Source organism: Salvelinus alpinus, chromosome 1 (genome assembly GCF_045679555.1).
Source record: "Salvelinus alpinus chromosome 1, SLU_Salpinus.1, whole genome shotgun sequence".
Lineage (NCBI taxonomy): Eukaryota > Metazoa > Chordata > Actinopteri > Salmoniformes > Salmonidae > Salvelinus > Salvelinus alpinus.
Genome location: NC_092086.1, coordinates 56,891,933 through 56,919,802, shown reverse-complemented (window position 1 = coordinate 56,919,802; position 27,870 = coordinate 56,891,933). Strand labels below are relative to the sequence as shown.

At 44.1% G+C, this 27,870-nt stretch overlaps 1 protein-coding gene across 3 annotated transcripts in view; it reads right to left on the bottom strand.

Annotated features, from left to right (window-relative positions):
- Positions 1-1,803: 1,803 nt before the first annotated feature.
- LOC139581451 (thyroid hormone receptor alpha) overlaps positions 1,804-27,870 on the bottom strand; it is a 134,073-nt gene continuing 108,006 nt past the window's right edge. For 2 of the 3 annotated variants that reach the window (XM_071411232.1, XM_071411241.1), the window contains one exon: positions 24,086-27,863. In XM_071411232.1, the coding sequence (XP_071267333.1) occupies positions 27,613-27,863 (251 nt within the window). In that variant the 3' untranslated portion in view covers positions 24,086-27,612. Of the gene's footprint in view, positions 2,645-9,239; positions 9,255-24,085; positions 27,864-27,870 lie in introns of those variants that run through there. The other variant, XM_071411249.1, reaches the window with a different exon arrangement.

Below are 27,870 nucleotides of genomic sequence, written 5' to 3'. Positions count from 1 at the left end.
CCCTGTGGCGTACCGCACTAGCTTCGAATAGTCACCGCGATATGCAACTTTTCAGGGAAGTCAGCAACCAATACACAGTCAGTTAGGAAAGCAAAGGCTAGTTTTTTCAAACAGAAATGTGCATCCTGCAGCACTAATTCCAGAAAGTTTTGGGACACAGTAAAGTCCATGGAGAATAAGAGTATCTCCTCCCAGCTGCCCACTGCACTGAGACTAGGAAACACTGTCACCACTGATAAATCCACAATAATTGAGAAATTCAATAAGCATTTCTCTATGGCTGGCCATGCTTTCCACCTGGCTACCCCAACCCCGGCCAACAGCTCTGCACCACCCGCAGCAACTGGCCCCCCTTGCTTCTTCTTCACCCAAATCCAGACAGCTGATGTTCTGAAAGAGCTGCAAAATCTAGATCCCTACAAATCAGCTGGGGTAGACAATCTGGACTCTCTCTTCCTAAAATTATCCGCCGCAATTGTTGCAACCCCTATTACTAATCTGTTCAACCTCTTTCGTATCATCTGAGATTCCTAAAGATTGGAACGCGGCCGCGGTCATCCCCCTCTTCAAAGGGGGAGACACTCTAGACCCAAACTGTTACATACCTATATCCATCCTGCCCTGCCTTTCTAAAGTCTTCCAAAGCCAAGTGAACAAACAGATCACCGACCATTTCGAATCCCACCGTACCTTCTCCTCTATGCTGGTCACGGGTGTACCTCAGCCACGCTCAAGGTCCTAAAAGATACCATAACTGCCATCGATAAAAGACAGTACCGTGCAGCCGTCTTCATTGACCTGGCCAAGGCTTTCGACTCTGTCAATCACTGTATTCTCATCGGCAGACTCAACAGCCTTGGTTTCTCGAATGACTGCCTCACCTGGTTCACTACTTCTCAGACAGAGTTCAGAGTGTGAAATCGGAGTGCCTGTTCTCCGGACCTCTGGCAGTCTCTATGGGGGTGCCACAGGGTTCAATTCTCGGGCAGACTCTGTTCTCTGTATATATCAATGATGTCGCTCGCAGCGGGTGATTCTTTGATCCATCTCTACGCAGACGACACCATTCTGTATACATCTGCCCCTTCTTAGGACACTGTGTTATCAAACCTCCATACGAGCTTCAATGCCATACAACTCTCCTTTCGTGGCCTCCAACTGCTCTTAAATGCAAGTAAAACAAAATGCATGCTCTTCAACCGATCGCTGCCCGCACCTGCCCACCCGCCTAGCATCACTACTCTGGACGGTTCTGACTTAGAATATGTGGACAACTACTTTGCTTTATCTTGGCCATGTCTCATTTGTAAATGAGAACTTGTTCTCAACTGGCCTACCTGGTTAAATAAAGGTGACATAAAAATTGCAAAATCCTAGAGGAAAAGCTGGTTCAGTCTGCTTTCCACTAGACATTGGGAGATTAATTCACCTTTCAGCAGGACAATAACATAAAACACAAGGCCAAATCTTCACTGGGCTTGCTAACCAAGAAGACAGTGAATGCTCCTGAGTGGCCAAGTTGAGTTTTGACTTAAATCTACGTCAAGACCTGAAAATGGTTGTCTAGCAAAGATCAACAACCAATTTGACAGAGCTTGAAGGATAAAAATAAATAAATGGACAAATGTTGCACAATCCAGGTGTGGAAAGCTCGTAGAGAATTACCCAGAAAGACTCACAGTTGTAATCACTGTCAAAGGTGCTTCTACAAAGTGTTGACTCAGGGGAGTGAATACTTATGTAAATGAGATATTTCATTTAGAATAAATTAGCAAGAAACCAATCTATTTAAGCCATTTTTAATTCAGGGTGTAACAACAAAATGTGAAATAAGTCAAGGGGTATGAATACTTTCTGAAGGCACTGTATATGCCTGTATACAGTACCACTCCAGGTTTGTAACAGTTATGACACCTACGGTACTTTGTTGCACACGAGTCGGTGAAGTGCAGGCCGACGGAACAAAACACTTAGAGCGAGTGTCTAGCCACCTCTTTCTTTTAATGTAAAACAAAGATGGGAAGGGTAAGGTAACAGTGTATTGTTGCGGTTGTCAGCCTTTGGATGAGATCAGTGGAATATAATACAATAAATCACAGTACATGACATCATCGCGCTAAGATGATGAAAAAGGGGCTTTTGTGGTCTAATGGGATGACCCAGTTTCAACACGATCACACTAGGGATGGTTGCAGAGTCGACTTCAGAAGAATCAATTCTATTTTAATAGATTTTTGGCATCGTGCATTTAGGACCTGGAAATTTAGTTGAATTCAAATGCAGAATTGTCTCAACTTAGAAATAAATGAAATACATTTTGATGCAACATTTTATCCCAGTATTTGATGTAATATTTTATCCTTATTTGTTGCAATATTGCATCCTATTAGTTGATCCTATATTGTGTCCCGTTCTCTCTGACCTCTAGCCCCTCTCCACGTCCCTCAGGTAAAGTGTATGTCTACTGCAGAGAGGGCTACAGCCGCTCCCCGAAGCTGGTCATCGCATACCTGATGCTGCGCCACAGGATGGATGTTCTCTCCGCACAGTCCATGGTACGACTGAAGAGAGAGATCAACCCTAATGACGGCTTCCTGCGGCAGCTGTGTCGCCTCAATGAGACGCTGGCGGCCGAAGGAAAGTTCTAGAACCAATTCCAGTTTTGGGCGGAGGGGGGTTTCTTTGTTTCTTTCCCTTGTTCTCGTACCTTACAAGTATATACAAATAAACAGACACGTGAAAGTGTGTAGGTATTCAGGACACCTGAAAAGTATGTACCTGTAGATGTACACAGAGACACACATTCACTGACTGCCATCCTTGTTTTGTAGGCTGGTTCAAGCATGACTTGTCCTTTGATTTCTATTCAGACAGGCATTGTATACAAGTGAATCCTCGCACTCAGGAACAATGCTGCTACCATCCCTACAACTCCGCCTCCGTCTCTCAGCAACTACCTTCTCTCAATCCAACCTTGACCCAATTCCTTCAGTCAGTCACACTGCCAGTCTTGTCTAGCCTCTGTGCTGTGGAGCTTCCATCTACTCGTCAAGGTGATTTCTAGCGAACCATTGAATGGTTATGCTGTCAGGTTTACTTTTCCTCCTGTTCCATCAAGTGTCTAAAAGAGAAATAGTTCCCATTTTGTTGTAGCATGTATTTTTGTTGCACATTTATGAGAAACTGTGTGATGGTTAACATAGTGAGGCCCACAGTGTTACTGAGATCATGCTATATTCTTACACACACACACAGGGCATGAGGACTAAACTAAGACCCCTGGCTAATCGTTTGTATGACAGACAGTCCTCCCAATCCCATCTGTTCTATCATATGTGAGCTTCCCATTGCCGGTAACACAGATCATGTGAAACACCAAATTAATGATCTAGCCAATTCACTGTATTCACAGTTTATTTTACGTTCTACGATGTAAACACTGCAAGAATGGTAAACACTGCCAGATATTTGGTTACTTTTTAGTTAGAGACTTATGTAGTTAACCTATGTACTGGATATTAAATGTACAATTTTGATGTATGTCTTATTGTATGTAGGCTATAAAATATGAACAGAAATGCATTTATTTTTGTATCTGCACGTCATTGTCATGTTTTTCTCCATTACTGGATCTTTATGCAAAGTAAGTACTGTGTACATATCGGTTCTTGTGGGCACAGAAGCTCACCTTTAACTGACAAACACTGGTCCGTGCACTTGGTCCCAAACAAGGTCCTGTGATTGTTCTCTCTTTTCATGATACAGGGCCATAGGGCTCTGGTCAACGGAATAGGGTGCCATTTGGGACTAGCCTAATGATGAGCTTCCACCATGTTGTCGTCACCCGCAATTTTTCAAACATTGCAGATGAAGGGGAGGAGACGAGCAGAGGGCAGTAAGTAAATTAACTAATTTGGGACATTCATCAATTTGTCCTGGTGAGGGTGCTGTGGTAAGATGGTAAAAGAGCAGCTGCATATTATATCTCAGATGTAATAGTTTGCGAACTGAACATAGTCAAACTGTTATTTAGCTGTTTGTTTAATTGCCTGTTTTGTTTGAAAGAAGAAACCAGAAATTACAGATAGTATTTCTTATTTAGTTTTGTCGTTATTTTTTATATTTATGAACATTTTGGCCATGTTCTGTTATAATCTCCACCCGGCACAGCCAGAAGAGGACTGGCCAACCCTCATAGCCTGGTTCCTCTCTAGGTTTCTTCCTAGGTTTTGGCCTTTCTAGGGAGTTTTTCCTAGACACCGTGCTTCTACACCTGCATTGCTTGCTGTTTGGGGTTTTAGGCTGGGTTTCTGTACAGCACTTTGACATATCAGCTGATGTAAGAAGGGCTATATAAATGAATTTGATATGTGAGCAGCAGATTATCAGGCTGGACAACATTTGGTGTTCTGTCTGTATCAACTGGTCTGGGGCTGGCTCTGCTGATAATCCTGTAATGCCTGCATACCCTCAGGAATAGGGTAGGATGAGGGTAACTGGACCTGTATTCACAAAGCGTCTCAGAGTAGTGGTAGGTAACAACACATCCGCCACGCTGATCCTCAACACAGGGGCCCCTCAGGGGTCCGTGCTCAGCCCCCTCCTGTACTCCCTGTTCACTCATGACTGCACGGCCAGGCACAACTCCAACACCATCATTAAGTTTGCCAATGACACAACAGTGGTAGGCCTGATCACCGACAATGACGAGACAGCATATAGGGAGGAGGTCAGAGACAACAACCTCTCCCTCAACGTGATCAAGACAAAGGAGATGATTGTGGACCACAGGAAAAAGAGGACCGAGCAGGCCCCCATTCTCATCGACGGGGCTGTAGTGGAGCAGGTTGAGAGCGTCAAGTTCCTTGGTGTCCACATCACCAACAAACGAACATGGTCCAAGCACACCAAGACAGTCGTGAAGAGGGCACGACAAAACCTATTCCACCTCAGGAGACTGAAAAGATTTGGTATGGGTCCTCAGATCCTCAAAAGGTTCAACAACTGCACCATCGAGAGCATCCTGACTGGTTGCATCACTGCCTGGTATGGCAACTGCTCGGTCTCCGACCGCAAGGCACTACAGAGGGTAGTGTGAACGGCCCAGTACATCACTGGGGCCAAGCTCCCTGCCATCCAGGACCTCAATACCAGGTGGGGTCAGAGGAAGGCCCTAAAAATTGGCAAAGACTCCAGCCACCCTAGTCATAGACGGTTCTCTCTGCTACCGCACGGCAAGAGGTACCGAAGCGCCAAGTCTAGGTCCAAGAGACTTCTAAACAGCTTCTACCCCCAAGCCATAAGACTACTGAACACTTAATCAAATGGCAACCCAGACTATTTGCATTCCCCCCCCCCCTCTTTTACACCGCTGCTACTCTGTTATCATCTATGCATAGTCACTTTAATAACTCTACCCACATGCACACATTACCTCAACTAACCGGTGCCCCCGCACATTGACTCTGTACCGGTACCACCCTGTATATAGTCTCGCTATTGTTATCTTACTGCTGCTCTTTAATTACTTGTTACTCTTATCCATATTTATTTTTCATTTTTAAACTGTATTGTTGGTTAGGGGCTCCTAAGTAAGCATTTCACTAAGGTCTACATTTCACAGTAATACCTGTTGTATTCAGCGCATGTGACTAATAAAATTTGATTTGATTCACAAAGCGCCTACGAGGAGGAGTGCTGATCTAGGATCAGTTCTGCCTTTTAGATAATAATAATACAAATGATTACTTGAAAGTGGGAACTGATCCTAGATCAGCTCTCATACTCTGACACCGATTACATGCCCCTTCTTATTCATTATGATTTAAAAGGCAAAACCGATCCTAGAACAGCAGAGCTGTGATCTTTTTCTCACAGCTTACTAGATGGGGAAGAGACAAGAAACAGAAATTAGCCAATGACTGTCTGGAGTTGACTTTACAACCCCTTATCCCTATCACATCCAAGACCAACTGAAACCACATGCTCAATGTTATTCTCACCTGTAAAATTCCCTACTGTGCATGTGCTTTCTTATCCCTACACCAAAGTTTCATTCCCCAACTAGCAACAAACCACTGCTGAGAACTGAAATTCCTAATGACCTTCCACAGATAGATCCTCTTTTTAACTATGTCACTCACTGCTAATATTATTGTTTATTGCTCATTTGATTCATCAGTTTTCATATGTATAGATTTAAATCAAATCAAGTTTATTTTATATAGCCCTTCGTACATCAGCTAATATCTCGAAGTGCTGTACAGACACCCAGCCTAAAACTCCAAACAGCAAGCAATGCAGGTGTAGAAGCACGGTGGCTAGGAAAAACTCCCTAGAAAGGCCAAAACCTAGGAAGAAACCTAGAGAGGAACCAGGCTATGAGGGGTGGCCAGTCCTCTTCTGGCTGTGCTGGGTGGAGATTATAACAGAACTATGCCAAGATGTTCAAAATGTTCATAAGTGACAAGCATGGTCAAATAATAATCATGAATAATTTTCAGTTGGCTTTTCATAGCCGATCATCAAGAGTTGAAAATAGCAGGTCCGGGACAGGTGGCGGTTCCATAACCGCAGGCAGAACAGCTGAAACTGGAATTGCAGCAAGGCCAGGTGGACTGGGGACAGCAAGGAGCCATCACGCCCGGCAGCCCCGACGCACGGTCCCAGGGCTCAGGTCCTCCGAGAGAGAGAAAGAGAGAGAGAAGGAGAGAATTAGAGAGAGCCAAGATTTTCAAAATGTTCATAAATGACAAGCATGGTCAAATAATAATCAGGAATAAATGTCAGTTGGCTTTTCATAGCCGATCATTAAGAATTATTAATGTTCGATGGTGAGATGAGATTAATGTTCGATGGTTTCTCTTTCTCATTCAGTTCAGTTTTTCTTTACCTCCTGACTTAAACACAACAATGCCTTTCTTTCCCACACTCCCTCCATCCTCCCCCCTCTTTCATACAAATCCCCAACTTCTTCCTGCCAAAGTCTTTAGCAAGTCTCTTATTAAACCTGGGGAAAGCTCTATTTGTGTGTGTGTTTCTGACAGGCAGGGTCAGTGTGGGTGTGCTCCCAGAGGCCCCCCTTCTCCCTCTCCCTGTCCTCCCCTGAGCCTCAAAGTTGAGCTGAGGACACATCTAGGCTAGTGAATGAGAGGGTAATATGCTTATGTACAGTGGCGTGTATTCCTGGATACCAAGGGAAGAAGAAAGAAAATACAATAATTTAGCTTTCGTCTCTCTGTGTTGCACAATTTTCTTTCAATTCGCAAGAAACTCAATGTATCTCACAGGAGAAAGCATCCGAGCGAGCAAAACAGTGCCCCTCTGTCTCTCCACGTGTAGGCCATCTATCTGAAGCTCTCTGGTCCAAACGAGTATGACATTGTTGCCGCCCCTAGCATTGAAGGCAAGGAAAGCCAGCGAGCATTTAGCCTCCCTTGATAAAAAGAGTATAAAAAAAGTGCCAATCAGTGTTGAACTAAACTGAGCGAGTTCAACTGTGAATGGTCTTGGTGTACCAACAACAACAAAAAAAATGTCAAAGGAAGCCAGCTTGGATTTTTGCATCACTGCCATCAAATCCCATTGAGAGCATATGTCACTGACAGAAAAACTTGAATTGTTGTGTTTTTATTTTATTTTAATTTTACCTCCTTTTCTCCCCAATTTTCGTGGTATCCAATCGCTAGTAATTACTATCTTGTCTCATCGCTACAACTCCCGTACGGGCTCGGGAGAGACGAAAGTCGAAAGTCATGCGTCCTCCAAAGCACAACCTTAACACAGCGCGCCTCCAACCCGGAAGCCAGCCGCACCAATGTGTTGGAGGAAACACCGTGCACCCGCCCCCCTTGGTTAGCGCGCACTGCGCCCGGCCCGCCACAGGAGTCGCTGGAGCGCGATGAGACAAGGATATCCCTACCGGCCAAACCCTCCCTAACCCGGACGACGCTAGGCCAATTGTGCGGCGCCCCACGGACCCCCCGGTCGCGGCCGGCTGCGACAGAGCCTGGGCGCGAACCCAGAGACTCTGGTGGCACAGCTAGCGCTGCGATGCAGTGCCCTAGACCACTGTGCCACCCGGGAGGCTGAATTGTTGTGTTTTTGTCCTCCGGTGGCTAGCTAGCCAGCTAGCTAAAATGGTCCCTTTCCCAAAAACCTAACCCTAGCTTCTAATCCTAAAATTAACCCTACCTCCTAACCCTTAACGTAATTCTAACCCTAACCCTATTTCTAACCTTAACCCAAAACCCCCTATACATTTGACCTCGTGGGGACTAAGAAAATGCCCCCAGTTGGTCAAATTGTTTGTTTGTGTACTATGATTGTGGGGACTGCTGGTCCCCACAAGAATAGTTAAACACGCCCATGTTGATTGGTCTAAATAGTTTTTGGTATCTTTTAGTCGTCACTGTGTTAGACGAAGCATACAGTGGGGCAAAAAAGTATTTAGTCAGCCACCAATTGTGCAATTTCTCCCACTTAAAAAGATGAGAGAGGCCTGTAACTTCAACTATGACAGACAAAATGAGAAAAAAAATCCAGAAAATCACATTGTAGGATTTTTAATGAATTTATTTGCAGATTATGGTGGAAAATAAGTATTTGGTCAATAACAAAAGTTTCTCAATACTTTGTTATATACCCTTTGTTGGCAATGACAGAGGTCAAACGTTTTCTGTAAGTCTTCACAAGGTTTTCACACACTGTTGCTGGTATTTTGGCCCATTCCTCCATGCAGATCTCCTCTAGAGCAGTGATGTTTTGGGGCTGTTGCTGGGCAACACGGACTTTCAACTCCCTCCAAAGATTTTCTATGGGGTTGAGATCTGGAGACTGGCTAGGCCACTCCAGGACCTCGAAATGCTTCTTACGAAGCCACTCCTTTGTTGCCCAGGCGGTGTGTTTGGGATCATTGTCATGCTGAAAGACACAGCCACGTTTCATCTTCAATGCCCTTGCTGATGGAAGGAGGTTTTCACTCAATCTCACGATACATTCATTCTTTCCTTTACACGGATCAGTCGTCCTGGTCCCTTTGCAGAAAAACAGCCCCAAAGCATGATGTTTCCACCCCCATGCTTCACAGTAGGTATGGTGTTCTTTGGATGCAACTCAGCATTCTTTGTCCTCCAAACACGACGAGTTGAGTTTTTACCAAAAAGTTATATTTTGATTTCATCTGACATTCTCCCAATCTTCTTCTGGATCATCCAAATGCTCTCTAGCAAACTTCAGACGGGCCTGGACATGTACTGGCTTAAGCAGGGGGACACGTCTGGCACTGCAGGATTTGAGTCCCTGGCGGCGTAGTGTGTTACTGATGGTAGGCTTTGTTACTTTGGTCCCAGCTCTCTGCAGGTCATTCACTAGGTCCCCCCGTGTGGTTCTGGGATTTTTGCTCACCGTTCTTGTGATCCTTTTGACCCCACGGGGTGAGATCTTGCGTGGAGCCCCAGATCGAGGGAGATTATCAGTGGTCTTGTATGTCTTCCATTTCCTAATAATTGCTCCCACAGTTGATTTCTTCAAACCAAGCTGCTTACCTATTGCAGATTCAGTCTTCCCAGCCTGGTGCAGGTCTACAATTTTGTTTCTGGTGTCCTTTGACAGTTCTTTGGTCTTGGCCATAGTGGAGTTTGGAGTGTGACTGTTTTAGGTTGTGGACAGGTGTCTTTTATACTGATAACAAGTTCAAACAGGTGCCATTAATACAGGTAACAAGTGGAGGACAGAGGAGCCTCTTAAAGAAGAAATTACAGGTCTGTGAGAGCCAGAAATCTTGCTTGTTTGTAGGTGACCAAATACTTATTTTCCACCATAATTTGCAAATAAATTCATTAAAAATCCTACAATGTAATTTTCTGGATTTTTTTCCCTCATTTTGTCTGTCATAGTTGAAGTGTACCTATGATGAAAATTACAGGCCTCTCATCTTTTTAAGTGGGAGAACTTGCACAATTGGTGGCTGACTAAATACTTTTTTGCCCCACTGTAGGTGATTTGATGAAGTTGAAGTGGTGTTGGAATAGTGGAGGCAGCTCCTGGTTTCTTTGCGACTGGCTGTAACCTCTCTGGGGAGGTTCCCATTGCTTGGAAGGCAGCCATGGTTAGTCCTTTATTTATAGGGGATTATAGGCCTATTTCGATTTTGCCCTGTTCATCAAAAGTGTTGAAAAAAAACTTGTCAATAAATCAACTGACTGGCTTTCTTGATGTCTATAGTATTCTCTCTGGTACGCTCAGGTTATGGATGTGTCACCGCAACCTTAAAAGGTCCTCAATGATATCACCATTGCCCTTGATTCTAATAAATGTTGTGCTGGTATTTTTATTGACTTGGCCAAAGCTTTTGATACGGTAGACCAGTGGTTCCCAAACTTTCTATAGTCACGAACCCCTTAAAACATTCAACCTCCAGCTCACTCTCAAAAGTAGTTTTTTTTGCCATCATTGTAAGCCTGCCACACACACACGCTATATGGTACATTTATTCAACATAAGAATGAGTGTGGGTTTTTGTCACTACCTGGCTCATGGGAAGTGACAAAGAGCTCTTATAGGACCAGGGCACAAATAATAACTATCGATAATTTTGCTCTATATTTAGCCATCTTACATATAAAACCTTATTTGTTCATCGAAAATTGTGAATAACTCAGCACAGGTTAATGAGAAGGGTGTGCTTGAAAGGATGCACATAGAGTTGAAGTCGGAAGTTTACATATACTTAGGTTGGAGTCATTAAAACTAGTTTTTCAACCACTCCACAAATTTCTTGTTAACAAACTACAGTTTTGGCAAGTCGGTTAGGACATCTACTTTGTGCATGACAAGTCATTATTCCAACAATTGTTTACAATTCACTGTATCAGAATTCCAGTGGGTCAGAGGTTTACATACACTAAGTTGACTGTGCCTTTAAACAGCTTGGAAAATTCCAGAAAATGATGTCATGGCTTTAGAAGCTTCCGATAGACTAATTGACATCATTTGAGTCAATTGGAGGTGTACCTGTGGATATATTTCAAGGCCTACCTTCAAACTCAGTGCCTCTTTGCTTGACCTCCACAAGTCTGGTTCATCCTTGGGAGCAATTTCCAAACGCCTGAAGGTACCACGTTCATCTGTACAAACAATAGTACGCAAGCATAAACACCATGCCTTCTGTCTCCTAGAGATGAACGTAATTTGGTGCAAAAAGTGCCAGAACAGCAAAGAACCTTGTGAAGATGCTGGAGGAAACGGGTACAAAAGTATCTACAGCCACAGTAAAATGAGTCCTCTGTCGACATAACCTGAAAGGCCGCTCAGCAAGGAAGAAGCCACTGTTCCAAAACCGCCATAAAAAAGCCAGACTACGGTTTGCAACTGCACATGGGGACAAAGATCGTACTTTTTGGAGAAATGTCCTCTGGTCTGATGAAACAAAAATATAACTGTTTGGCCATAATGACCATCGTTATGTTTGGAGGAAAAAGAATCATGAGGAAAGTACATTATGTGGATATATTGAAGCAACATCTCAAGACATCAGTCAGGAAGTTAAAGCTTGGTTGCAAATGGGTCTTCCAAATGGACAATGACCCCAAGCATATTTCCAAAGTTGTAGCAAAATGGCTTAAGGACAACAAAGTCAAGGTATTGGAATGGCCATCAAAAGCCCTGACCCAATCCCATTGAAAATTTGTGGGCAAAACTGAAAAAGCATGTGCGAACAAGGAGGCCTACTAACCTGACTCAGTTATACCAGCTTTGTCAGGAGGAATGGGCCAAAATTCACCCAACTTATTGTGGGAAGCTTGTGGAAGGCTGCCCGAAATGTTTGACCCAAGTTAAACAATTTAAAGGCAATGCTACCAAATACTAATTGAGTGTATGTAAACTTCTGACCCACTGGGAATGTGATGAAAGAAATAAAAGCTGAAATAATTCTCTATTATTCTGACATGTCACATTCTTAAAATAAAGTGGTGATCCTAACTGACTTAAGACAGTGATTTTTTACAATAATTAAATGTCAGGAACTGTGAAACTGAGTTTAAATGTATTTGGCTAAGGTGTATGTACACTTCTGACTTCAACTGTAACTCTGCAAAGTTGTGTTGTATTGGAGTCTGACTTAAATCATTTTCCACACACGGTCTGTGCCTGTATTTAGTTGTTTTCATGCTAGTGATGGTTGAGAATCCACTCTCACATAGGTATGTGGTTGCAAAGGGCATCAGTGTCTTAACAGATTGATTTGCCAAGGCAAGATACTTTGAGCGCAGCCCAATCCAGAAATCTGGCAGTGGCTTCTGATTAAATTCAATTTTCACAGAACCGCTTGTTGCAATTTTGGTGAGCCTCTCTTTGTTCAGATATCGGTAAGTGGACTGGAGACAGGGCATGAAAGGGATAACGAATCCAGTTGTTTGTATCATCCGTTTCGGGAAAGTACCTGCTTAATTGTGCACCCAACTCACTCAGGTGCTTCGCTTTATCACATTTGACATTGTCTGTAAGCTTGAGTTCATTTGCACACAAAAAAAATCATACAATGATGGAAAGACCTGTGTGTTGTCCTTGTTATGCAGACAGAGAAGAGCTCCAACTTCTTAATCACAGCCTTAATTTTGTCCCGCACATTGAATAGTTGCGGAGAGTCCCTGTTCCCCCCCAAGCAGACACATCGATGGCCCTGAACGAACTTTATCTGACTCTTTGTAAACTGGAAACCACACACCCTGAGGCTGCATTCATCGTAGCTGGGGATTTTAACAAGGCTAATCTAAAAACAAAACTCCCTAAATTCTATCAGCATATCGATTGTGCTACCAGGGCTGGAAAAACCCTAGATCATTGTTATACTAATTTCCGCGACGCATATAAGGCCCTCCCCCGCCCCCCTTTCGGAAAAGCTGACCACGACTCCATTTTGTTGATTCCAGCCTACAAACAGAAACTAAAACAACAAGCTCCCGCGCTCAGGTCTGTTCAACGCTGGTCCGACCAATCTGAATCCACGCTTCAAGACTGCTTCGATCACGCGGATTGGAATATGTTCCGCATTGCGTCCAACAACAATATTGACGAATATGCTGATTCGGTGAGCGAGTTCATTAGGAAGTGCATTGACGATGTCGTACCCACAGCAACGATTAAAACATTCCCAAACCAGAAACCGTGGATTGACGGCAGCATTCGCGTGAAACTGAAAGCGCGAACCACTGCTTTTAACCAGGGCAAGGTGACCGGAAGCATGACCGAATACAAACAGTGTAGCTATTCTCTCCGCAAGGCAATCAAACAGGCTAAGTCCCAGTACAGAGACAAAATCGAGTCGCAATTCAACAGCTCAGACACAAGAGGTATGTGGCAGGGTCTACAGTCAATCACGGATTACAAAAAGGAAACCAGCCCCGTCGCGGACCAGGATGTCTTGCTCCCAGACAGGCTAAACAACTTTTTTGCCCGCTTTGAGGACAATACAGTGCCACTGACACGGCCCCCTACCAAAACCTGCGGGCTCTCCTTCACTGCAGCCGAGGTGAGTAAAACATTTAAACGTGTTAACCCTCGCAAGGCTGCAGGCCCAGACGGCATTCCCAGCCGCGTCCTCAGAGCATGCGCAGACCAGCTGGCTGGTGTGTTTACGGACATATTCAATCAATCCTTATCCCAGTCTGCTGTTCCCACATGCTTCAAGAGGGCCACCATTGTTCCTGTTCCCAAGAAAGCTAAGGTAACTGAGCTAAACGACTACCGCCCCGTAGCACTCACTTCCGTCATCATGAAGTGCTTTGAGAGACTAGTCAAGGACCATATCACCTCCACCCTACCGGACACCCTAGACCCACTCCAATTTGCTTACCGACCCAATAGGTCCACAGACGACGCAATCGCAACCACACTGCACACTGCCCTAACCCATCTGGACAAGAGGAATACCCATGTGAGAATGCTGTTCATCGATTACAGCTCAGCATTTAACACCATAGTACCATCCAAACTCGTCATCAAGCTCGAGACCCTGGGTCTCGACCCCGCCCTGTGCAACTGGGTCCTGAACTTCCTGACGGGCCGCCCCCAGGTGGTGAGGGTAGGTAACAACATCTCCACCCCGCTGATCCTCAACACTGGGGCCCCACAAGGGTGCGTTCTGAGCCCTCTCCTGTACTCCCTGTTCACCCACGACTGCGTGGCCATGCACGCCTCCAACTCAATCATCAAGTTTGCGGATGACACTACAGTGGTAGGCTTGATTACCAACAACGACGAGACGGCCTACAGGGAGGAGGTGAGGGCCCTCGGAGTGTGGTGTCAGGAAAATAACCTCACACTCAACGTCAACAAAACAAAGGAGATGATTGTGGACTTCAGGAAACAGCAGAGGGAGCACCCCCCTATCCACATCGACGGGTCAGTAGTGGAGAAGGTGGAAAGTTTTAAGTTCCTCGGTGTACACATCACGGACAAACTGAATTGGTCCACCCACACAGACAGCGTTGTGAAGAAGGCGCAGCAGCGCCTCTTCAACCTCAGGAGGCTGAAGAAATTCGGCTTGTCACCAAAAGCACTCACAAACTTCTACAGATGCACAATCGAGAGCATCCTGTCGGGCTGTATCACCGCCTGGTACGGCAACTGCTCCGCCCACAACCGTAAGGCTCTCCAGAGGGTAGTGAGGTCTGCAGAACGCACCACCGGGGGCAAACTACCTGCCCTCCAGGACACCTACACCACCCGATGTCACAGGAAGGCCATAAAGATCATCAAGGACAACAACCACCCAAGCCACTGCCTGTTCACCCCGCTATCATCCAGAAGGCGAGGTCAGTACAGGTGCATCAAAGCAGGGACCGAGAGACTGAAAAACAGCTTCTATCTCCAGGCCATCAGACTGTTAAACAGCCACCACTAACATTTAGCGGCCGCTGCCAACATACTGACTCAACTCCAGCCACTTTAAAAATGGGAATTGATGGAAATTATGTAAAAATGTACCACTAGCCACTTTAAACAATGCCACTTAATATAATGTTTACATACCCTACATTACCCATCTCATATGTATATACTGTACTCTATATCTACTGCATCTTGCCATCTTTATGTAATACATGTACCACTAGCCACTTTAAACTATGCCACTTTATGTTTACATACCCTACAGTACTCATCTCATATGTATATACCGTACTCTATACCATCTACTGCATCTTGCCATGCAGTTCTGTACCACCACTCATTCATATATCTTTATGTACATATTCTTTATCCCTTTACACTTGTGTGTGTGTATAAGGTAGTAGTTGTGGAATTGTTAGGTTAGATTACTTGTTGGTTATTACTGCATTGTCGGAACTAGAAGCACAAGCATTTCGCTACACTCGCATTAACATCTGCTAACCATGTGTATGTGACTAATAAAATTTGATTTGATTTGATTTGATCCTAGATTCTGATCATTCAGGCAAGAAAAAACATCACCAAGATAGGCCAGTCGTGTGAGAAACTCATCATGCAAGCGGTCAGACAAGTGAAAATTATGGTCAGTAGAGAAAACGTTTAGCTCGTCTCTCAATTCAAAAAAACATGTCAATACTTTGCCCCTTGATAACCAGCACACTTCTGTATGTTGTAAAAGTTTTACATGGTCGCGGCCCATATCATTGCATAGCGCAGAAAATACACAAGAGTTCAGGGGCCTTGCTTCAACAAAGTTAACCATTTTCACTGTAGTGTCCAAAACGACTTTCAAGCTGTCAGGCATTCCCTTGGCAGCAAGAGCCTCTCGGTGGATGCTGCAGTGTACCCACGTGGCATCGGGAGCAACTGCTTGCACACGCATTACAGTACCACTCCACTATGTCTCCCTGTCATGGCTTTTGCGCCATCAGTACAGATACCAACACATCTTGACCACCAAAGACCATTTGATGTCACAAAGCTGTCCAGTACTTTAAAAATATCCTCTCCTGTTGTCCTGGTTTCCAGTGGTTTGCAGAAGAGGATGTCTTCCTTAATTGACCCCCCATTAACGTAACGGACATATACCAGGAGCTGTGCCAGGCCAGCCACGTCTGTTGACTCATCCAGCTGTAACACATAGAATTCACTGGCTTGAATGTGAAGCAGTAATTGTTTCAAAACATCTCCTGCTATGTCACTGATGCGTCATGAAACAGTGTTTGATGAAGGCGTTGTCTGTATCCTGTTTTTGGCCTTTTCCCCCAGCATTGTAAAAGCCATTTCCCGCCGGCAGCAGGAAGAATTAAGTCCTCCACAATAGTATGTGGCTTGCCTGTCCTAGCCACTCGGTAGCTCACCATATAAGACGCTTCTAGCCCCTTCTTATTAATGTTATCTGTTGCTTTTATACGTGTCTTACTACTCAAAAGTCATTAATTCTCGCTCCAAAAATTCCCGTGGCTTATTTTTCAAATTGGCATGTTTTGTTTCTAAATGTCTACGCAAGAGTGAAGGTTTCATCGAGTTGTCAGATAGTACTCTCGCACATATAACACACTGTGGCTGAGCAAAGGCACTACTCCCAATATAAGTGAACCCCAAATCAATGTAGTTCTCATGATATTTGTGCCTCTCCGATGGTCCAATGTCCCTGTCTGTTGTTCGGTGCTTTCCTGGGTAAGGGGGCAGTAGCTCTTCGGCTGCATCAGATTCACAACTGTCAGTGTCCATGCTAGCTGGGCTAACAACAAATGTAGAATTACTGATGCTAGCATTGGATGTGCTTGTGGAAGCAGAACAACTTGTGTTGTCGACAGGTGCAGGTGCAGTACTGCTGGTAGTGGCAGTACTACCAGTAGAGCTCGTTTGTGTCTCTATGGACGCAAGCCTTTCTTAACCATTTATCCCTTTTCGAGCAAACGGAATGAGCAGCAGCTACGTTTGGCTACATAAGGACCGTTAGTGAAATTCCCGCGAGAGAGTAACGGTTAATGTGATTGATGTTAATTATTTGTCTAGGCTACCTGTATTTGACATTGTGTTATTTCGCTGAACACTAGATTATTTTAGGCAGTGAAACGAGGCTACACAGGTCGAGAAAAAAAAACTCACCCAAAAGTATCACCCCGTTGGAAAATGTAAATAACTGTTTGAAAACGTGAAAAAAAATACATATACATCACCATAGCTCAGGTAGTAGGAAGCGCTCTCATCCATTTATATGCAGATGATAGTCTTCTACTCAACTGGCCCCTCCCCGGATTTTGTTTTAAACTCTCCTTTTAGTGTCCAACAAGCTTTCTTTGCCCTTAACCTTGCTCTGAACACCTCCAAAACAAAGGTTGTGGTTTGGTAAGAAGAATGCCCCTCTCCCCCCCGGTGTGATTACTACCTCTGAAGGTTTAGAGCTTGAGGCAGTCGCCTCATACAAATACTTGGGGGTATAGCTAGACGGTACACTGTCCTTCTCTCAGCACATATCAAAGCTGCAGGCTAAAATTAAATCTAGACTTGGTTTCCTCTATCGTAATTGCTCCTCTTTCACCCCAACTGCCAAACTAACCCTGATTCAGATGACCATCCTACCCGTGCTAGATTATGGAGATGTAATTTATAGAGCTCGGCAGGTTAGGGTGCTCTCGAGCGGCTAGATGTTCTTTACCATTCGGCCATCAGATTTGCCACCAATGCTCCTTATAGGGCACATCACTGCACTCTATACTGTTCTGTAAACTGGTCATCTCCGTATACCCGTCGCAAAACACACTGGTTGTTGCTTATTTATTTATAAAACCCTCTTAGGCCTCACACCCCCCTATCTGAGATATCTACTGCAGCCCTCATATTCCACCCGTTCTGCCAGTCACATTCTGTTAATGGTCCCCAAAGCACACACATCCCTGATTCGCTCATCTTTTCAGTTTGCTGCAGTTAGCGACTGGAACGAGCTGCAAAAAACAACAACACTCAAACTGGACAGTTTTATCTCCATCTCTTCATTCAAAGACTCGATCATGGACACTCTTACTAACAGTTGTGGCTGCTTTGCGTGATGTATTGTTGTCTCTACCTTCTTGCCCTTTGTGCTGTTGTCTGCGCCCAGCAAATGTGTGTACCCTGTTTTGTGCTGCTGCCATGCTGTGTTGTCGTCTTAGGTCTCTATGTTGTGTTGTCTCTCTTGATGTGTGTTTTGTCCTATATTGTTATTGAATTTATTTTTATTTCTAATCCCAGCCACCATCCCCGTAGGAGGCCTTTCACCTTTTGGTAGGCCGTCATTGTAAATAAGAATTTGTTCTTAACTGACTTGCCTAGTTAAATAAAGGTTCAATAAAAACTGTGGTTCTAAATCAATTTGTTTAGTGGTCTGAAAATGTTGGAAACACTAACTTGCTTGACCTCGCTGTAGGTCATGTAACTGTCTGATACTGTACCTGCAATATGCTTTGTGGACTTCACTGGACAGAGTTTGCTATATGGCGTGATAAAACAAAAAGGTGTGGTTGAATTTATTCTGCCACTGTGTCTTCTTATTGTCTCGGCCTTTAGGCCTACAGTATATATCACGGTGACAAGGCATATGAATTAACATGTTATAGAGCAAACACAATTATCACAACAGATATGGCCTCGGCTTCCACAGTGATTATATCCACGCACCGCTACTGCTTACGTAACACTGTTTTGCATGAGTGTGTGTAGAGGGGGTTGGGCGGTATTGTTGTATGACGCGTGGACGGCAAGCTATTTAGATTTGCAGGGTGAAGGAAGTCGTGCTTGAATTAACCTGTGCCCAGGCACGTGCTCAAACACTGTATTGATGCCATGGACACTTCACTTTACTCAAACACTCGTTTAATTTTAACGACAGTCTCATATACAGTATCTACAAGGTTTCTAAGTGTGGGTTTGAGCACTAAGTAGTATACTTTTTTAATGTAATGCAATTTGATGAGTGTGTGTATGTGAGAGTGAAAGTGTGTGTGTGCGCGCTATTTTTGTGCCTTTGTGGTTATGCAAGCACTCTCCTCTCCTGAGCAGAAAAATCTGTAATGGATGTCTGAGTGAGTCCGTCAGCCTGTGTGTGTGTGTGTGTGTGTGTGTGTGTGCGTTACTCTGTGAACTCAGATGTTTGCAATCTGTCTGACGCGGAGAGCAGCCGAGAGAGCAGCTCTGTTTGCACAGTGAACAAGGGCAGGGAGCGAGGTGGGAAAGACAGGCTGGTGATTGGTGGAGAGGAAGACTGCCTTTATGACATCATCTCCTCCACAACAAATCTAAAGCAAACTCACACCGAGTTCACAGTGCTGTACTTAGTCAGGTTCAAGTTCAAAACAGAACCTGTACCAAGACAGATAAATACATACTCTCTTTATTAGAGAAATATATTGCGAATAGACTAGCCACAACTACCATACAAATATATTATTTTAAAACAATAAACACTAATCTCAAAACCCAATTTTTTACAACTGCGCTGGTTGATTGTTTGGACCAGTCAGCCCAACACATATCGGACATAACATAACACCATGCAACGTGAACAGAATACTGGCTTGAGCAGCTGGTGACCGCAATCACATTTCCTGAATTGTCTTGTGTGTTTGTGTCGTAGTAGTACACTGCTTGTACAAATCAATACTATTTTTATTTTTCTTTTACATTTTAGTCTGACAAAACCCCTGAATTTTTATTTGACTGAGAACCTTGGCACATTATAGCCACATGGGTTAACAACAGTAACGTTTATATAACTAATACGTGTAAGACCTAGGCTGTGAAACCCTGATGATTACTGCATGAGGTTGTGTTTCTGGGGGAGTGAGACACACACTCCCCCAGAAACACAAAAAATAAGCAACAACCAGTGGGTCTTGCGACGGGAATACAGAGATGACCAGTTTACAGAGGCACCCGGTGCTTTCACTTGAGCTAAAACTGCGGTTTTATAAAGAGAAAAAGTGTCAACAAGCGGCCATCAAAATGGAGGGGGGGAAAAAGATGAAGAACCACTACTGTGCATCAACTTGCATAGATATAATAGATGCTTGTCTCAAGCAATAATACCATATGAAGAGATTATCTGTCCAAACGTTATGATTTGTCGGCCATCTTGCACGTATCAAAGCCCAGTTAAGTGGCAGATATTCTGTAGCAGTAACACTCAACGCACGCCGGAGACCTGGGTTCAACCCCCGAGTTGTCCCTTCCAACCTCCTCCACCTCTGTATCACCTTGTCATTTCTAAAACTCTTGAAATAAAGCTTGAAAATAAGCTAAGTTAAACAAATTGAGGGGTACTGAATCTATAACCTGACAACCTACCCATCCCATTCACTATCAAAACCTTTTTCTAAGGGAAAACCAAAATGAGAACTCATATTTGAAAAGTCATTCTTTTAGGCCACCTCGATTTTTGAAACAGTATCTCCCATTTTGTGCCTTCGTTAGGAACATGACCATAGCCGTGGGAAGTAGGAGTGCTGGACGTGCTCCAGCATCAACGGGTAAATTGCCAAAATCAAATAATTATTAAACTAGCCAAAATTAAACAATGAGTCCTGTTTGTACATAGGCCTAAATAAAACAATTCAAAATACTACACCAGAGAGGATAATGTAGACAGAGTATCAAGATCTTCTTTAAAAAAAATAGCAGTGAATTGCTTTAATCACGAGCATAGCAGTGTGCTTATTATCAAACCGCCGATTTTTACCTGCTGTTTCCTGACAGCCGCAGCGCCACATTGGCCTTATATTTCAAAACAGTTTTGAAATCAAATGGTTATGGCTGAAAAGAGAAGACTCGAATCTGTCTGTAGTTAGGCTACCAACACCAATAGGCTACCAATATTGAGCGACCAGCGGAGCGCATCTGCCATCCACCGTGAGTGAAGCTATTCCCAGAATCCCAGCCCAGGCTTCACTTACTTCATCATTGGTGAGTTTGTGCCTCAATTATTTTATTTTTTTAATATATTTTTTGATTCTTTGTATTTTCTATGCTGCCTTGATTGTGTAATTGCTTGTCATGCCGGGCTCCCTTGGAAAAGGCACCTTGGTCTCAAAATGGGACTCCACACTGCCTAAATATGTCAAATGAAGCAGATTTCCTGATCCCGAACCCCCGGCCTCTCATGATCACTTAGGAGAAAAGAAATCCTTTGTTCCCGGTCAGTAGACTCAAAATTCAAAAAGGCACTCGCACATCTGAGCTATCTTTGTTGGAGGTGCATGGTAACAATTGAATAAGATGAGAAAAAAGAAACCCGCACACTGCTCTTTATTTATTAAGCTTTACGTATCGGCCTTCGTCAGAGGTGACAAAGGCCTCGAGGCCGATAAGTAAAGCTTAATAAAGAGCAGTGATACCAGCAAGAGCAGTGTGCAGGTTTCTTCTTTTTCGTCACCCTGTCAGTAGACTGAAATCACAAGACTATGATTTATGTACGCAGGCTTTTCAATTAGCACAGGCAGACCAATTCTGATCTTTTGCCAAATTAGTGGCAAAAGATCTGATTGGTCAAACCATAACCCTCAACTTAAATTCAAATTGAATGCCTATTTAACCATTGAAATTGGACATTTAAGGACCAGGGTTTGGAGATCTGATACTGCAGTGAGACAGAGCTTACTGCGTCAATATGACAAAATAGTATACATGTCTTGTTTACCACAGCTTGAGCCAATCACGACACTAGATTGATCCGATTGATCAACACTGTCACACCCACTTATCTCTCATCTGCCCAAGACAAGGCACAAACACAGACAGTCAAAGACGCGTGAATGAACAATGGTTTGAGTCTAAATAATAATTTATTAAAGTGAAAAGATCATTGTTTTCTTATATACCTGAGTTCAACCCCCTCCTGCTGCTTTCCACTCCGCAATGACTGCATGTGAAAGTGTGCACGGGTCTGTGTTCAGGCTCCAAATGGTCTTCTTTTACTAGGATAAATTCTCTGAAAATAGATTGGCCTATACTTTAGATCGCTTGGTGTGTCTATACGTGATAACTTTGCTGATGGGACCTTCCAAATGCCCCTGTCACCATATTTCGGTCATGCCTTCTACGCTATCCAAAGTGACATTCAGAATGGACTTCCATTTTGGATCTACCTGGGGAATTTCATGCATCATCGTAAATATTTAGACTATTTGTCACCTGTTGGTGTGACATATGGCATGTTTGAATACAATGTGCTGGGGGGTGTATAAAAAGCCAGTGAAATCACATTTATGTCTAGGAGCAATGTAACAAGTGGTCACAACCACCTCCCACAAACACAGAATTCTGTATCCTCCGTTCACCACTCTACATAACATTGAGTCAGACCTGAGTGAATTTGTTAACACGTCGACACAGTTTCTCTCACTGGAAATTCCAGACGTTTTTCATTTTTATCAGAACCAATATGGTGCATAAAAGTGGTTCCCCAATCCTGGTCCTTGAGTCTAGAAACTTTACCATCCCATCTCCAATCAGACATGCTCTACAGGTACACATTCAACTGGTGGGAAGAGCAGACAACTGTTCAACTGAAAACTCAACAGGGTCATTCACTTGTCAGCAATAATAGGGGCAATACCCTTACCTTGTCAACACAAAAGACCAGGATTGAGAAACTCAGGAGTAGTTCATGGACTACTCCCTCTGCCTATCCTGTGTTCGCTCCCAGCTAACCCACAATCTCCCATTCTATATGCCCTACTTGACTAATGATTACCACTGGAAATTGACAGGAAATGGATGCGTTACCACCAGACTGCTTTCACTTATCTTTGTCCTTTCAGATCAGTGTTCATGAAGGCAAGCTGAGAGAAGAGCAAGCACACCGTTTAAGATGGTTTGGACATAGTTCAATGGCCGACTTCAGAAAAAGAATTGTCTCAAGAGCAGGTTGAGGAAGGGAAACGTACCCAAGTAAGAAACTGGACATTAACAGTGTTTGACGTAAGTAAGTGTAACTTTTTAACAACACAAATAAAGAGCTCTGGGATGCCACCATATATCGATGTATGTTTTTTTTGTCATAACCTATAAAACCAAAAGTAATTGATTGGCGAGTGTCTGAGCGCAAGTGCCACTGTTGCATTCTGCAGAGCAGCAATGTCTATATGGTTTGTCTAGCGTTACAGGGGTACTGACATAGCCTGCCTCCAGACCGGTTTGTGCCGTCTTGCCAACCGTGATAATGACCATAGGAGTTTGGGACCAGGCTTGGTTAGGCAGTTATGAGGGACATAAACAAGAGTTATAGACATAGATCTTGTTGAGCTACATTTAATACTGAGCCAGGACAGAACATCCCAATACACACTATGTGGAGGGAACCTCACCTAAACATCTCCTGATCCTGTGAGTCTATCTGAGCCTATTGGATTAAGTGGTTGTGAGAAACTGCATGATGTCAGAGCGATTGTCAAAAGCCTAAAATACCACTTGAATTTAAGATGGTGTCGTTTTATATACAGTTCCTGTCAAGAAGCTTCACACAAACAATGTGAGCGTACGATACGGCGGCTGGCTATCCATGCATGTGAATCACAACTCCTTTTCATTCTGTTTCAACTTCATTTTCTGAGGTATGAACAGTTGTTTAAATCTATTTTTTTGGTTTCTGCTATGTAATTTTTAGATTTTTTTTCTTATAAAACATATATAATATTCCTGTTTACATTAAGACAGACAGACGGCAAATTCATGGGTGACGTTTCCACCAAGCTCTCATCTCAGGTCCTTTTTACTTTAACCCATCTATAGATCAAGGTTAAGATTGGGTAGAGTATAAGCAGAACACAGATCAGTGAGTTAGGGGCGTCTTCCACCTGGAGCGAACAGTACAAACCAGCTGAGATCAAAGTGAAGTTTCATGAAGACCTAGTCTGCGTCAGAAATAGGGGGTCATTTGGGACGCAGCCCTACACTGCACAGACGTTCAGAAAGTGTCTACAGCTGTTTGTTTTACACAGTAAAGCATCATATCAGTCAAGCTCCGACACCACAGACATTAACTTAGAAATTAAATCAAATGCTAAACAAAAAGCAATTATTAAAAGAATCAAAAAACAATTATCCAAGTCGTCTTATCTTTCCCTCCGTTTCTGGGTTTTCAGTCCTGAGTCTCTTTTTCTAAACAAAAAAAAACCTTTATTGAGACCAATCGGTCAGACAAACAGCATTTCAACCCAGAAGTATGACATCACAAATATGCAGAACGACACTTATTAGTGCACAACATTTTCAGTCTGGGACTTCTCCATTTCATTTAGTCTTTTTTTTTTTTTTTTTTTACATTCCTCACAACGACATATCATTCATGTACCTGGGATTTCCGTTCCTCGAAGTTCTCAAAGTGCTACTTTTGGTTGGGGTTCGATTGGATGTTCAGAGGGGAGCGAGACAGCCATGTTGTGGGGAGGAAGGGGTTATGGGGAGGTTCAAAGCGAGTGAGGGCAAAGCATGGGATTGCCATAACGGGGAGGGGGAGATTGGGGCTAGTTTCCTGGACCCAGATGAAGTCTAGTCCTGGACTAAGAAGCATGTTCGATGGAGAGTCTCCATTTAAAGAAGTGAATGGGTGTCAGGGAAGAAACGTGTTGAGTTCCAGAATGTACATGATATCCCTGGTTTAGTAGTGTGGTTAGTTAAGGTGGTGCAATAGGAACAGTGTGGAGAATGGGAGGTGTGGTGGTAGCGTGGAAGGACATACCTAAGCTAACATTTGTCGGTTGATTGTATACACACTCTCCTGACACGAGGATGGCTAGCGAGAGCCTGAGGATCCATCTGCTGTGCTGGTGCGATTTGATGGTGTCTGAAGGCAGTGTGCTCTGCGGTGCTGGTGAGTGATTCTGTGTGAGATTGTCAGTAGTCTAGGGACCACTAGCTGTGTGGGAAAGCTCCCCTTTCTTCGACATGTTGTTAATCACGACCCCTCTGGGGAACATTCCCATGTCGTTCACAGCTAAAAAGCAAACCCTCTTCTACACCTTATCAAAACCGTCTGGTCAAAGCCTGGCTCGTTCACAGTGACAGTGACAGTCACAGTGACAGAGTTGATTATCATTATGCTGCATATTTTCTGTTTTTATGCATCCTTTATTTAAGTAGGAAAGTCACATTGAGATCGGCATCTCTTTTTCAATCGCCGCGCATGTGTTTGAATGACATCCTATTTTCCATACAGTTAAGAGCATCTAGGTTCCTTTAAATCCCCTTGTGGTAATACTGAGAGAGAGTGTGTGTGTGTGTGTGTGTGTTGTGACAGAATGTTAGGCACCGGGCTGAAGCTAGGGATTAGGGTAAGACTGCAGGAGAGGGGAGGTATTGTATTAGGAGCGGTGGTGATCTGGATTGTATCGCAACACGGCGCATATATAGGGAAAATACAGGGGGAGACATCCCTTTAGTGCAAAACAAACAACTGTCAATGGCTTTGAAGGAGAGAGGAGGGGGGACATGTAGAGAAAGCGCAGAGCTGGCTGGGTGTAGGATTGGATGTGTGGAGAGGACAGTCAGAGAATCATCTCAAAGGCTTTGTGGCTCTCTGGGGCAACCCTTTCTCCACACTTTAGGAGAAAGGGGGTTGCTACTGTGAACGGTGCTGTAAAAAGTACATTATGTGGCAGGTTGCATTGGCTGGGCCTCTCATTCTTGTCTCGTCTCTGGACCTGCCACATTGAGAACCAGGGTATCCATCCACAGGTGAATACTACTGAACTGAGTTAGAGATTAGAGTATTTTTCGGGTTTGTTTACCACAATAACAACGTCTACAATAACAATGCTTTGGCCCATCCATCGAGCTCAGTTGGCTTCCAAGGTGTACGGTCTGTCTTTTCCTAAGAAAGAAAGTTTCCTTTGAGTTTGTCAGACACAGAATCTTTATACCGCCAGTGGGTTTGTTGTTTGTCTTGAACATAGATAGATGGGGGAATCCATTATGAGACTTGGTCCTGTGTGATAAAAATACTTCAAAAAGAAAAGTGTAAAAGATAAAGACTGCTATGCATGTTGTTCTGCAGCCTCTCCCATTTCATGGGGTCATATAACCATACTGAACAGGGTAGTAGGGGGACCAAACAAGTCCATATTGGCAACTGTGGAAGTATATGTGTTTTGCACTCAGAGGGGCATCTACACTGATAAGAGAGGCGAGGTAGAATCTGTCAGTTTGGAGGTGGGGCCTGTGGTGTAACCACCGGCGAGGTAAGCGACACCTCTCCCCGTCCCTCAACCAATCCCACATCAGAGGGGGCAGGAGTCCTGTGTGATGGGCAGGGCAACATAAAGGAGACACACAGTCTGCAACCAGGAAGTGCAGTGCAGTCCAATCGGGAGATGTAGTGGATGTTTGGGACGGGTGGAATGACACAACCTAGGTGAGGAGCAACTGTCATACGAGGTAAAAGAACAGCAAACTATTGTTGTGTGTGTACACACAGAGAGGTATGTATAGATGAGAGGTACCCATATACACAGGCAGAAGGTTATGTTTACTGTATATATATATATATGGTTAAAGAGGTATGGCTGTATTCAGGTAGACAGGTATGTATAGGATGAGAAGTACATGGAGGTAAACCAGTGGGTATATAACGCAGGTACAGAGGTATATGTGCATGCAGGTAGACCGGTGTACTGTATACATGCAGTAAGATAGGTATACAGTACTTGTATGTATGAGGGTAAAGGGTTGTGTATATACATGAAGGTACACTTGCACCTTCGCACAACAAATTGGATATTGTTTGTATCCATAAATAGGTGTGTGTGTTTGCATTGTCCTAAAGGGAGATGTATGTGTAACTCTGTGTAAGGGAGGTATGTAAGGTACAGGGAGGTAGGTTCACAAGTAAACGTCTTGGCTGCACATCAGGGGGAGGAAGGGAAGAGTTCAAAAGGGAGAAGTGTGGGGGAACACTTGGTAACTGTCCCAGTGGAGGACGGTGAGGAGGCCAAAGAGGGGAGCAGGTTGGAGGGGGGAGGCTCTGATGGAAGCTCGATTGTGGGACAAAATACAGCAGCTATCTGTCCTGCTCGAGTGACGGGCGGCTCTGAAAAGCTACGTCAGTCCCATGTAGGAATATGTTTGTCTATAGTAGTGTGTGTGTGTTAGGTGAATGTAAGATGTACATCAGTGGCTTTATGTGTGAGGTTTGATTTCGTAAAGGTTTGTGAATGTACGTGTGTATGTTTGTCTGCCTCTCAGAGCGATTGCCTCCCACTAACACAGAGCTCCACCAGTACCAGTACTCCAACCAGACCTCGGGGGTTTGGGTTTGCATACATGTGCACCTGGTATAACAACACAGGAGCAGAACACCGCTCAGGGCTGCTAGCTTCTCTGTTAGATACAGACACACAGCGCAGCCAGAGAACCCCACTTTAGAGGGGAGCCCCACACCCCAACTCAAAGTGGGGCCCAGCAGCCACAAGAGCCCTAAGTGCGGCCAGAAACTAATCATCAAAACGGCTACGCAAAAGAAAGCCTTTGTTTTTCTCTGAGACTTTTTTGTTGGTGACTATCCGTGTTGCTGGTGGTGGTGATAGTGTTTCACAAAACAAAGAAAGCGGCCAATTTTTTACCCCTTTTCTTTTCCCCTAATAATTCCCCCCTCTCTCTTCCATCTCTTCCAGGTCAGAAGTCAGTTCATACTTCCTGGTCCTCGAAGACCTCCAGGAAGAGCGGAGGGAAGAGTTCGTTGGGACATTCCACCTTCATGTGGAGGAAGCGGCTGGCGTGGCACGCCCCGATCATCCTCAGGTCTGTCACCTTCATCAGCAGCTTGGGCCAGAAGTGGGGAATGTTGTGCTTGCGGTGGTTGATGTAGTGCTCGAAGGCAAGCAGGTACGTCTCCTGGCACTTCTCGATCTTATCTACTGACGTCAGGCCCGAGCGATCTGAGTG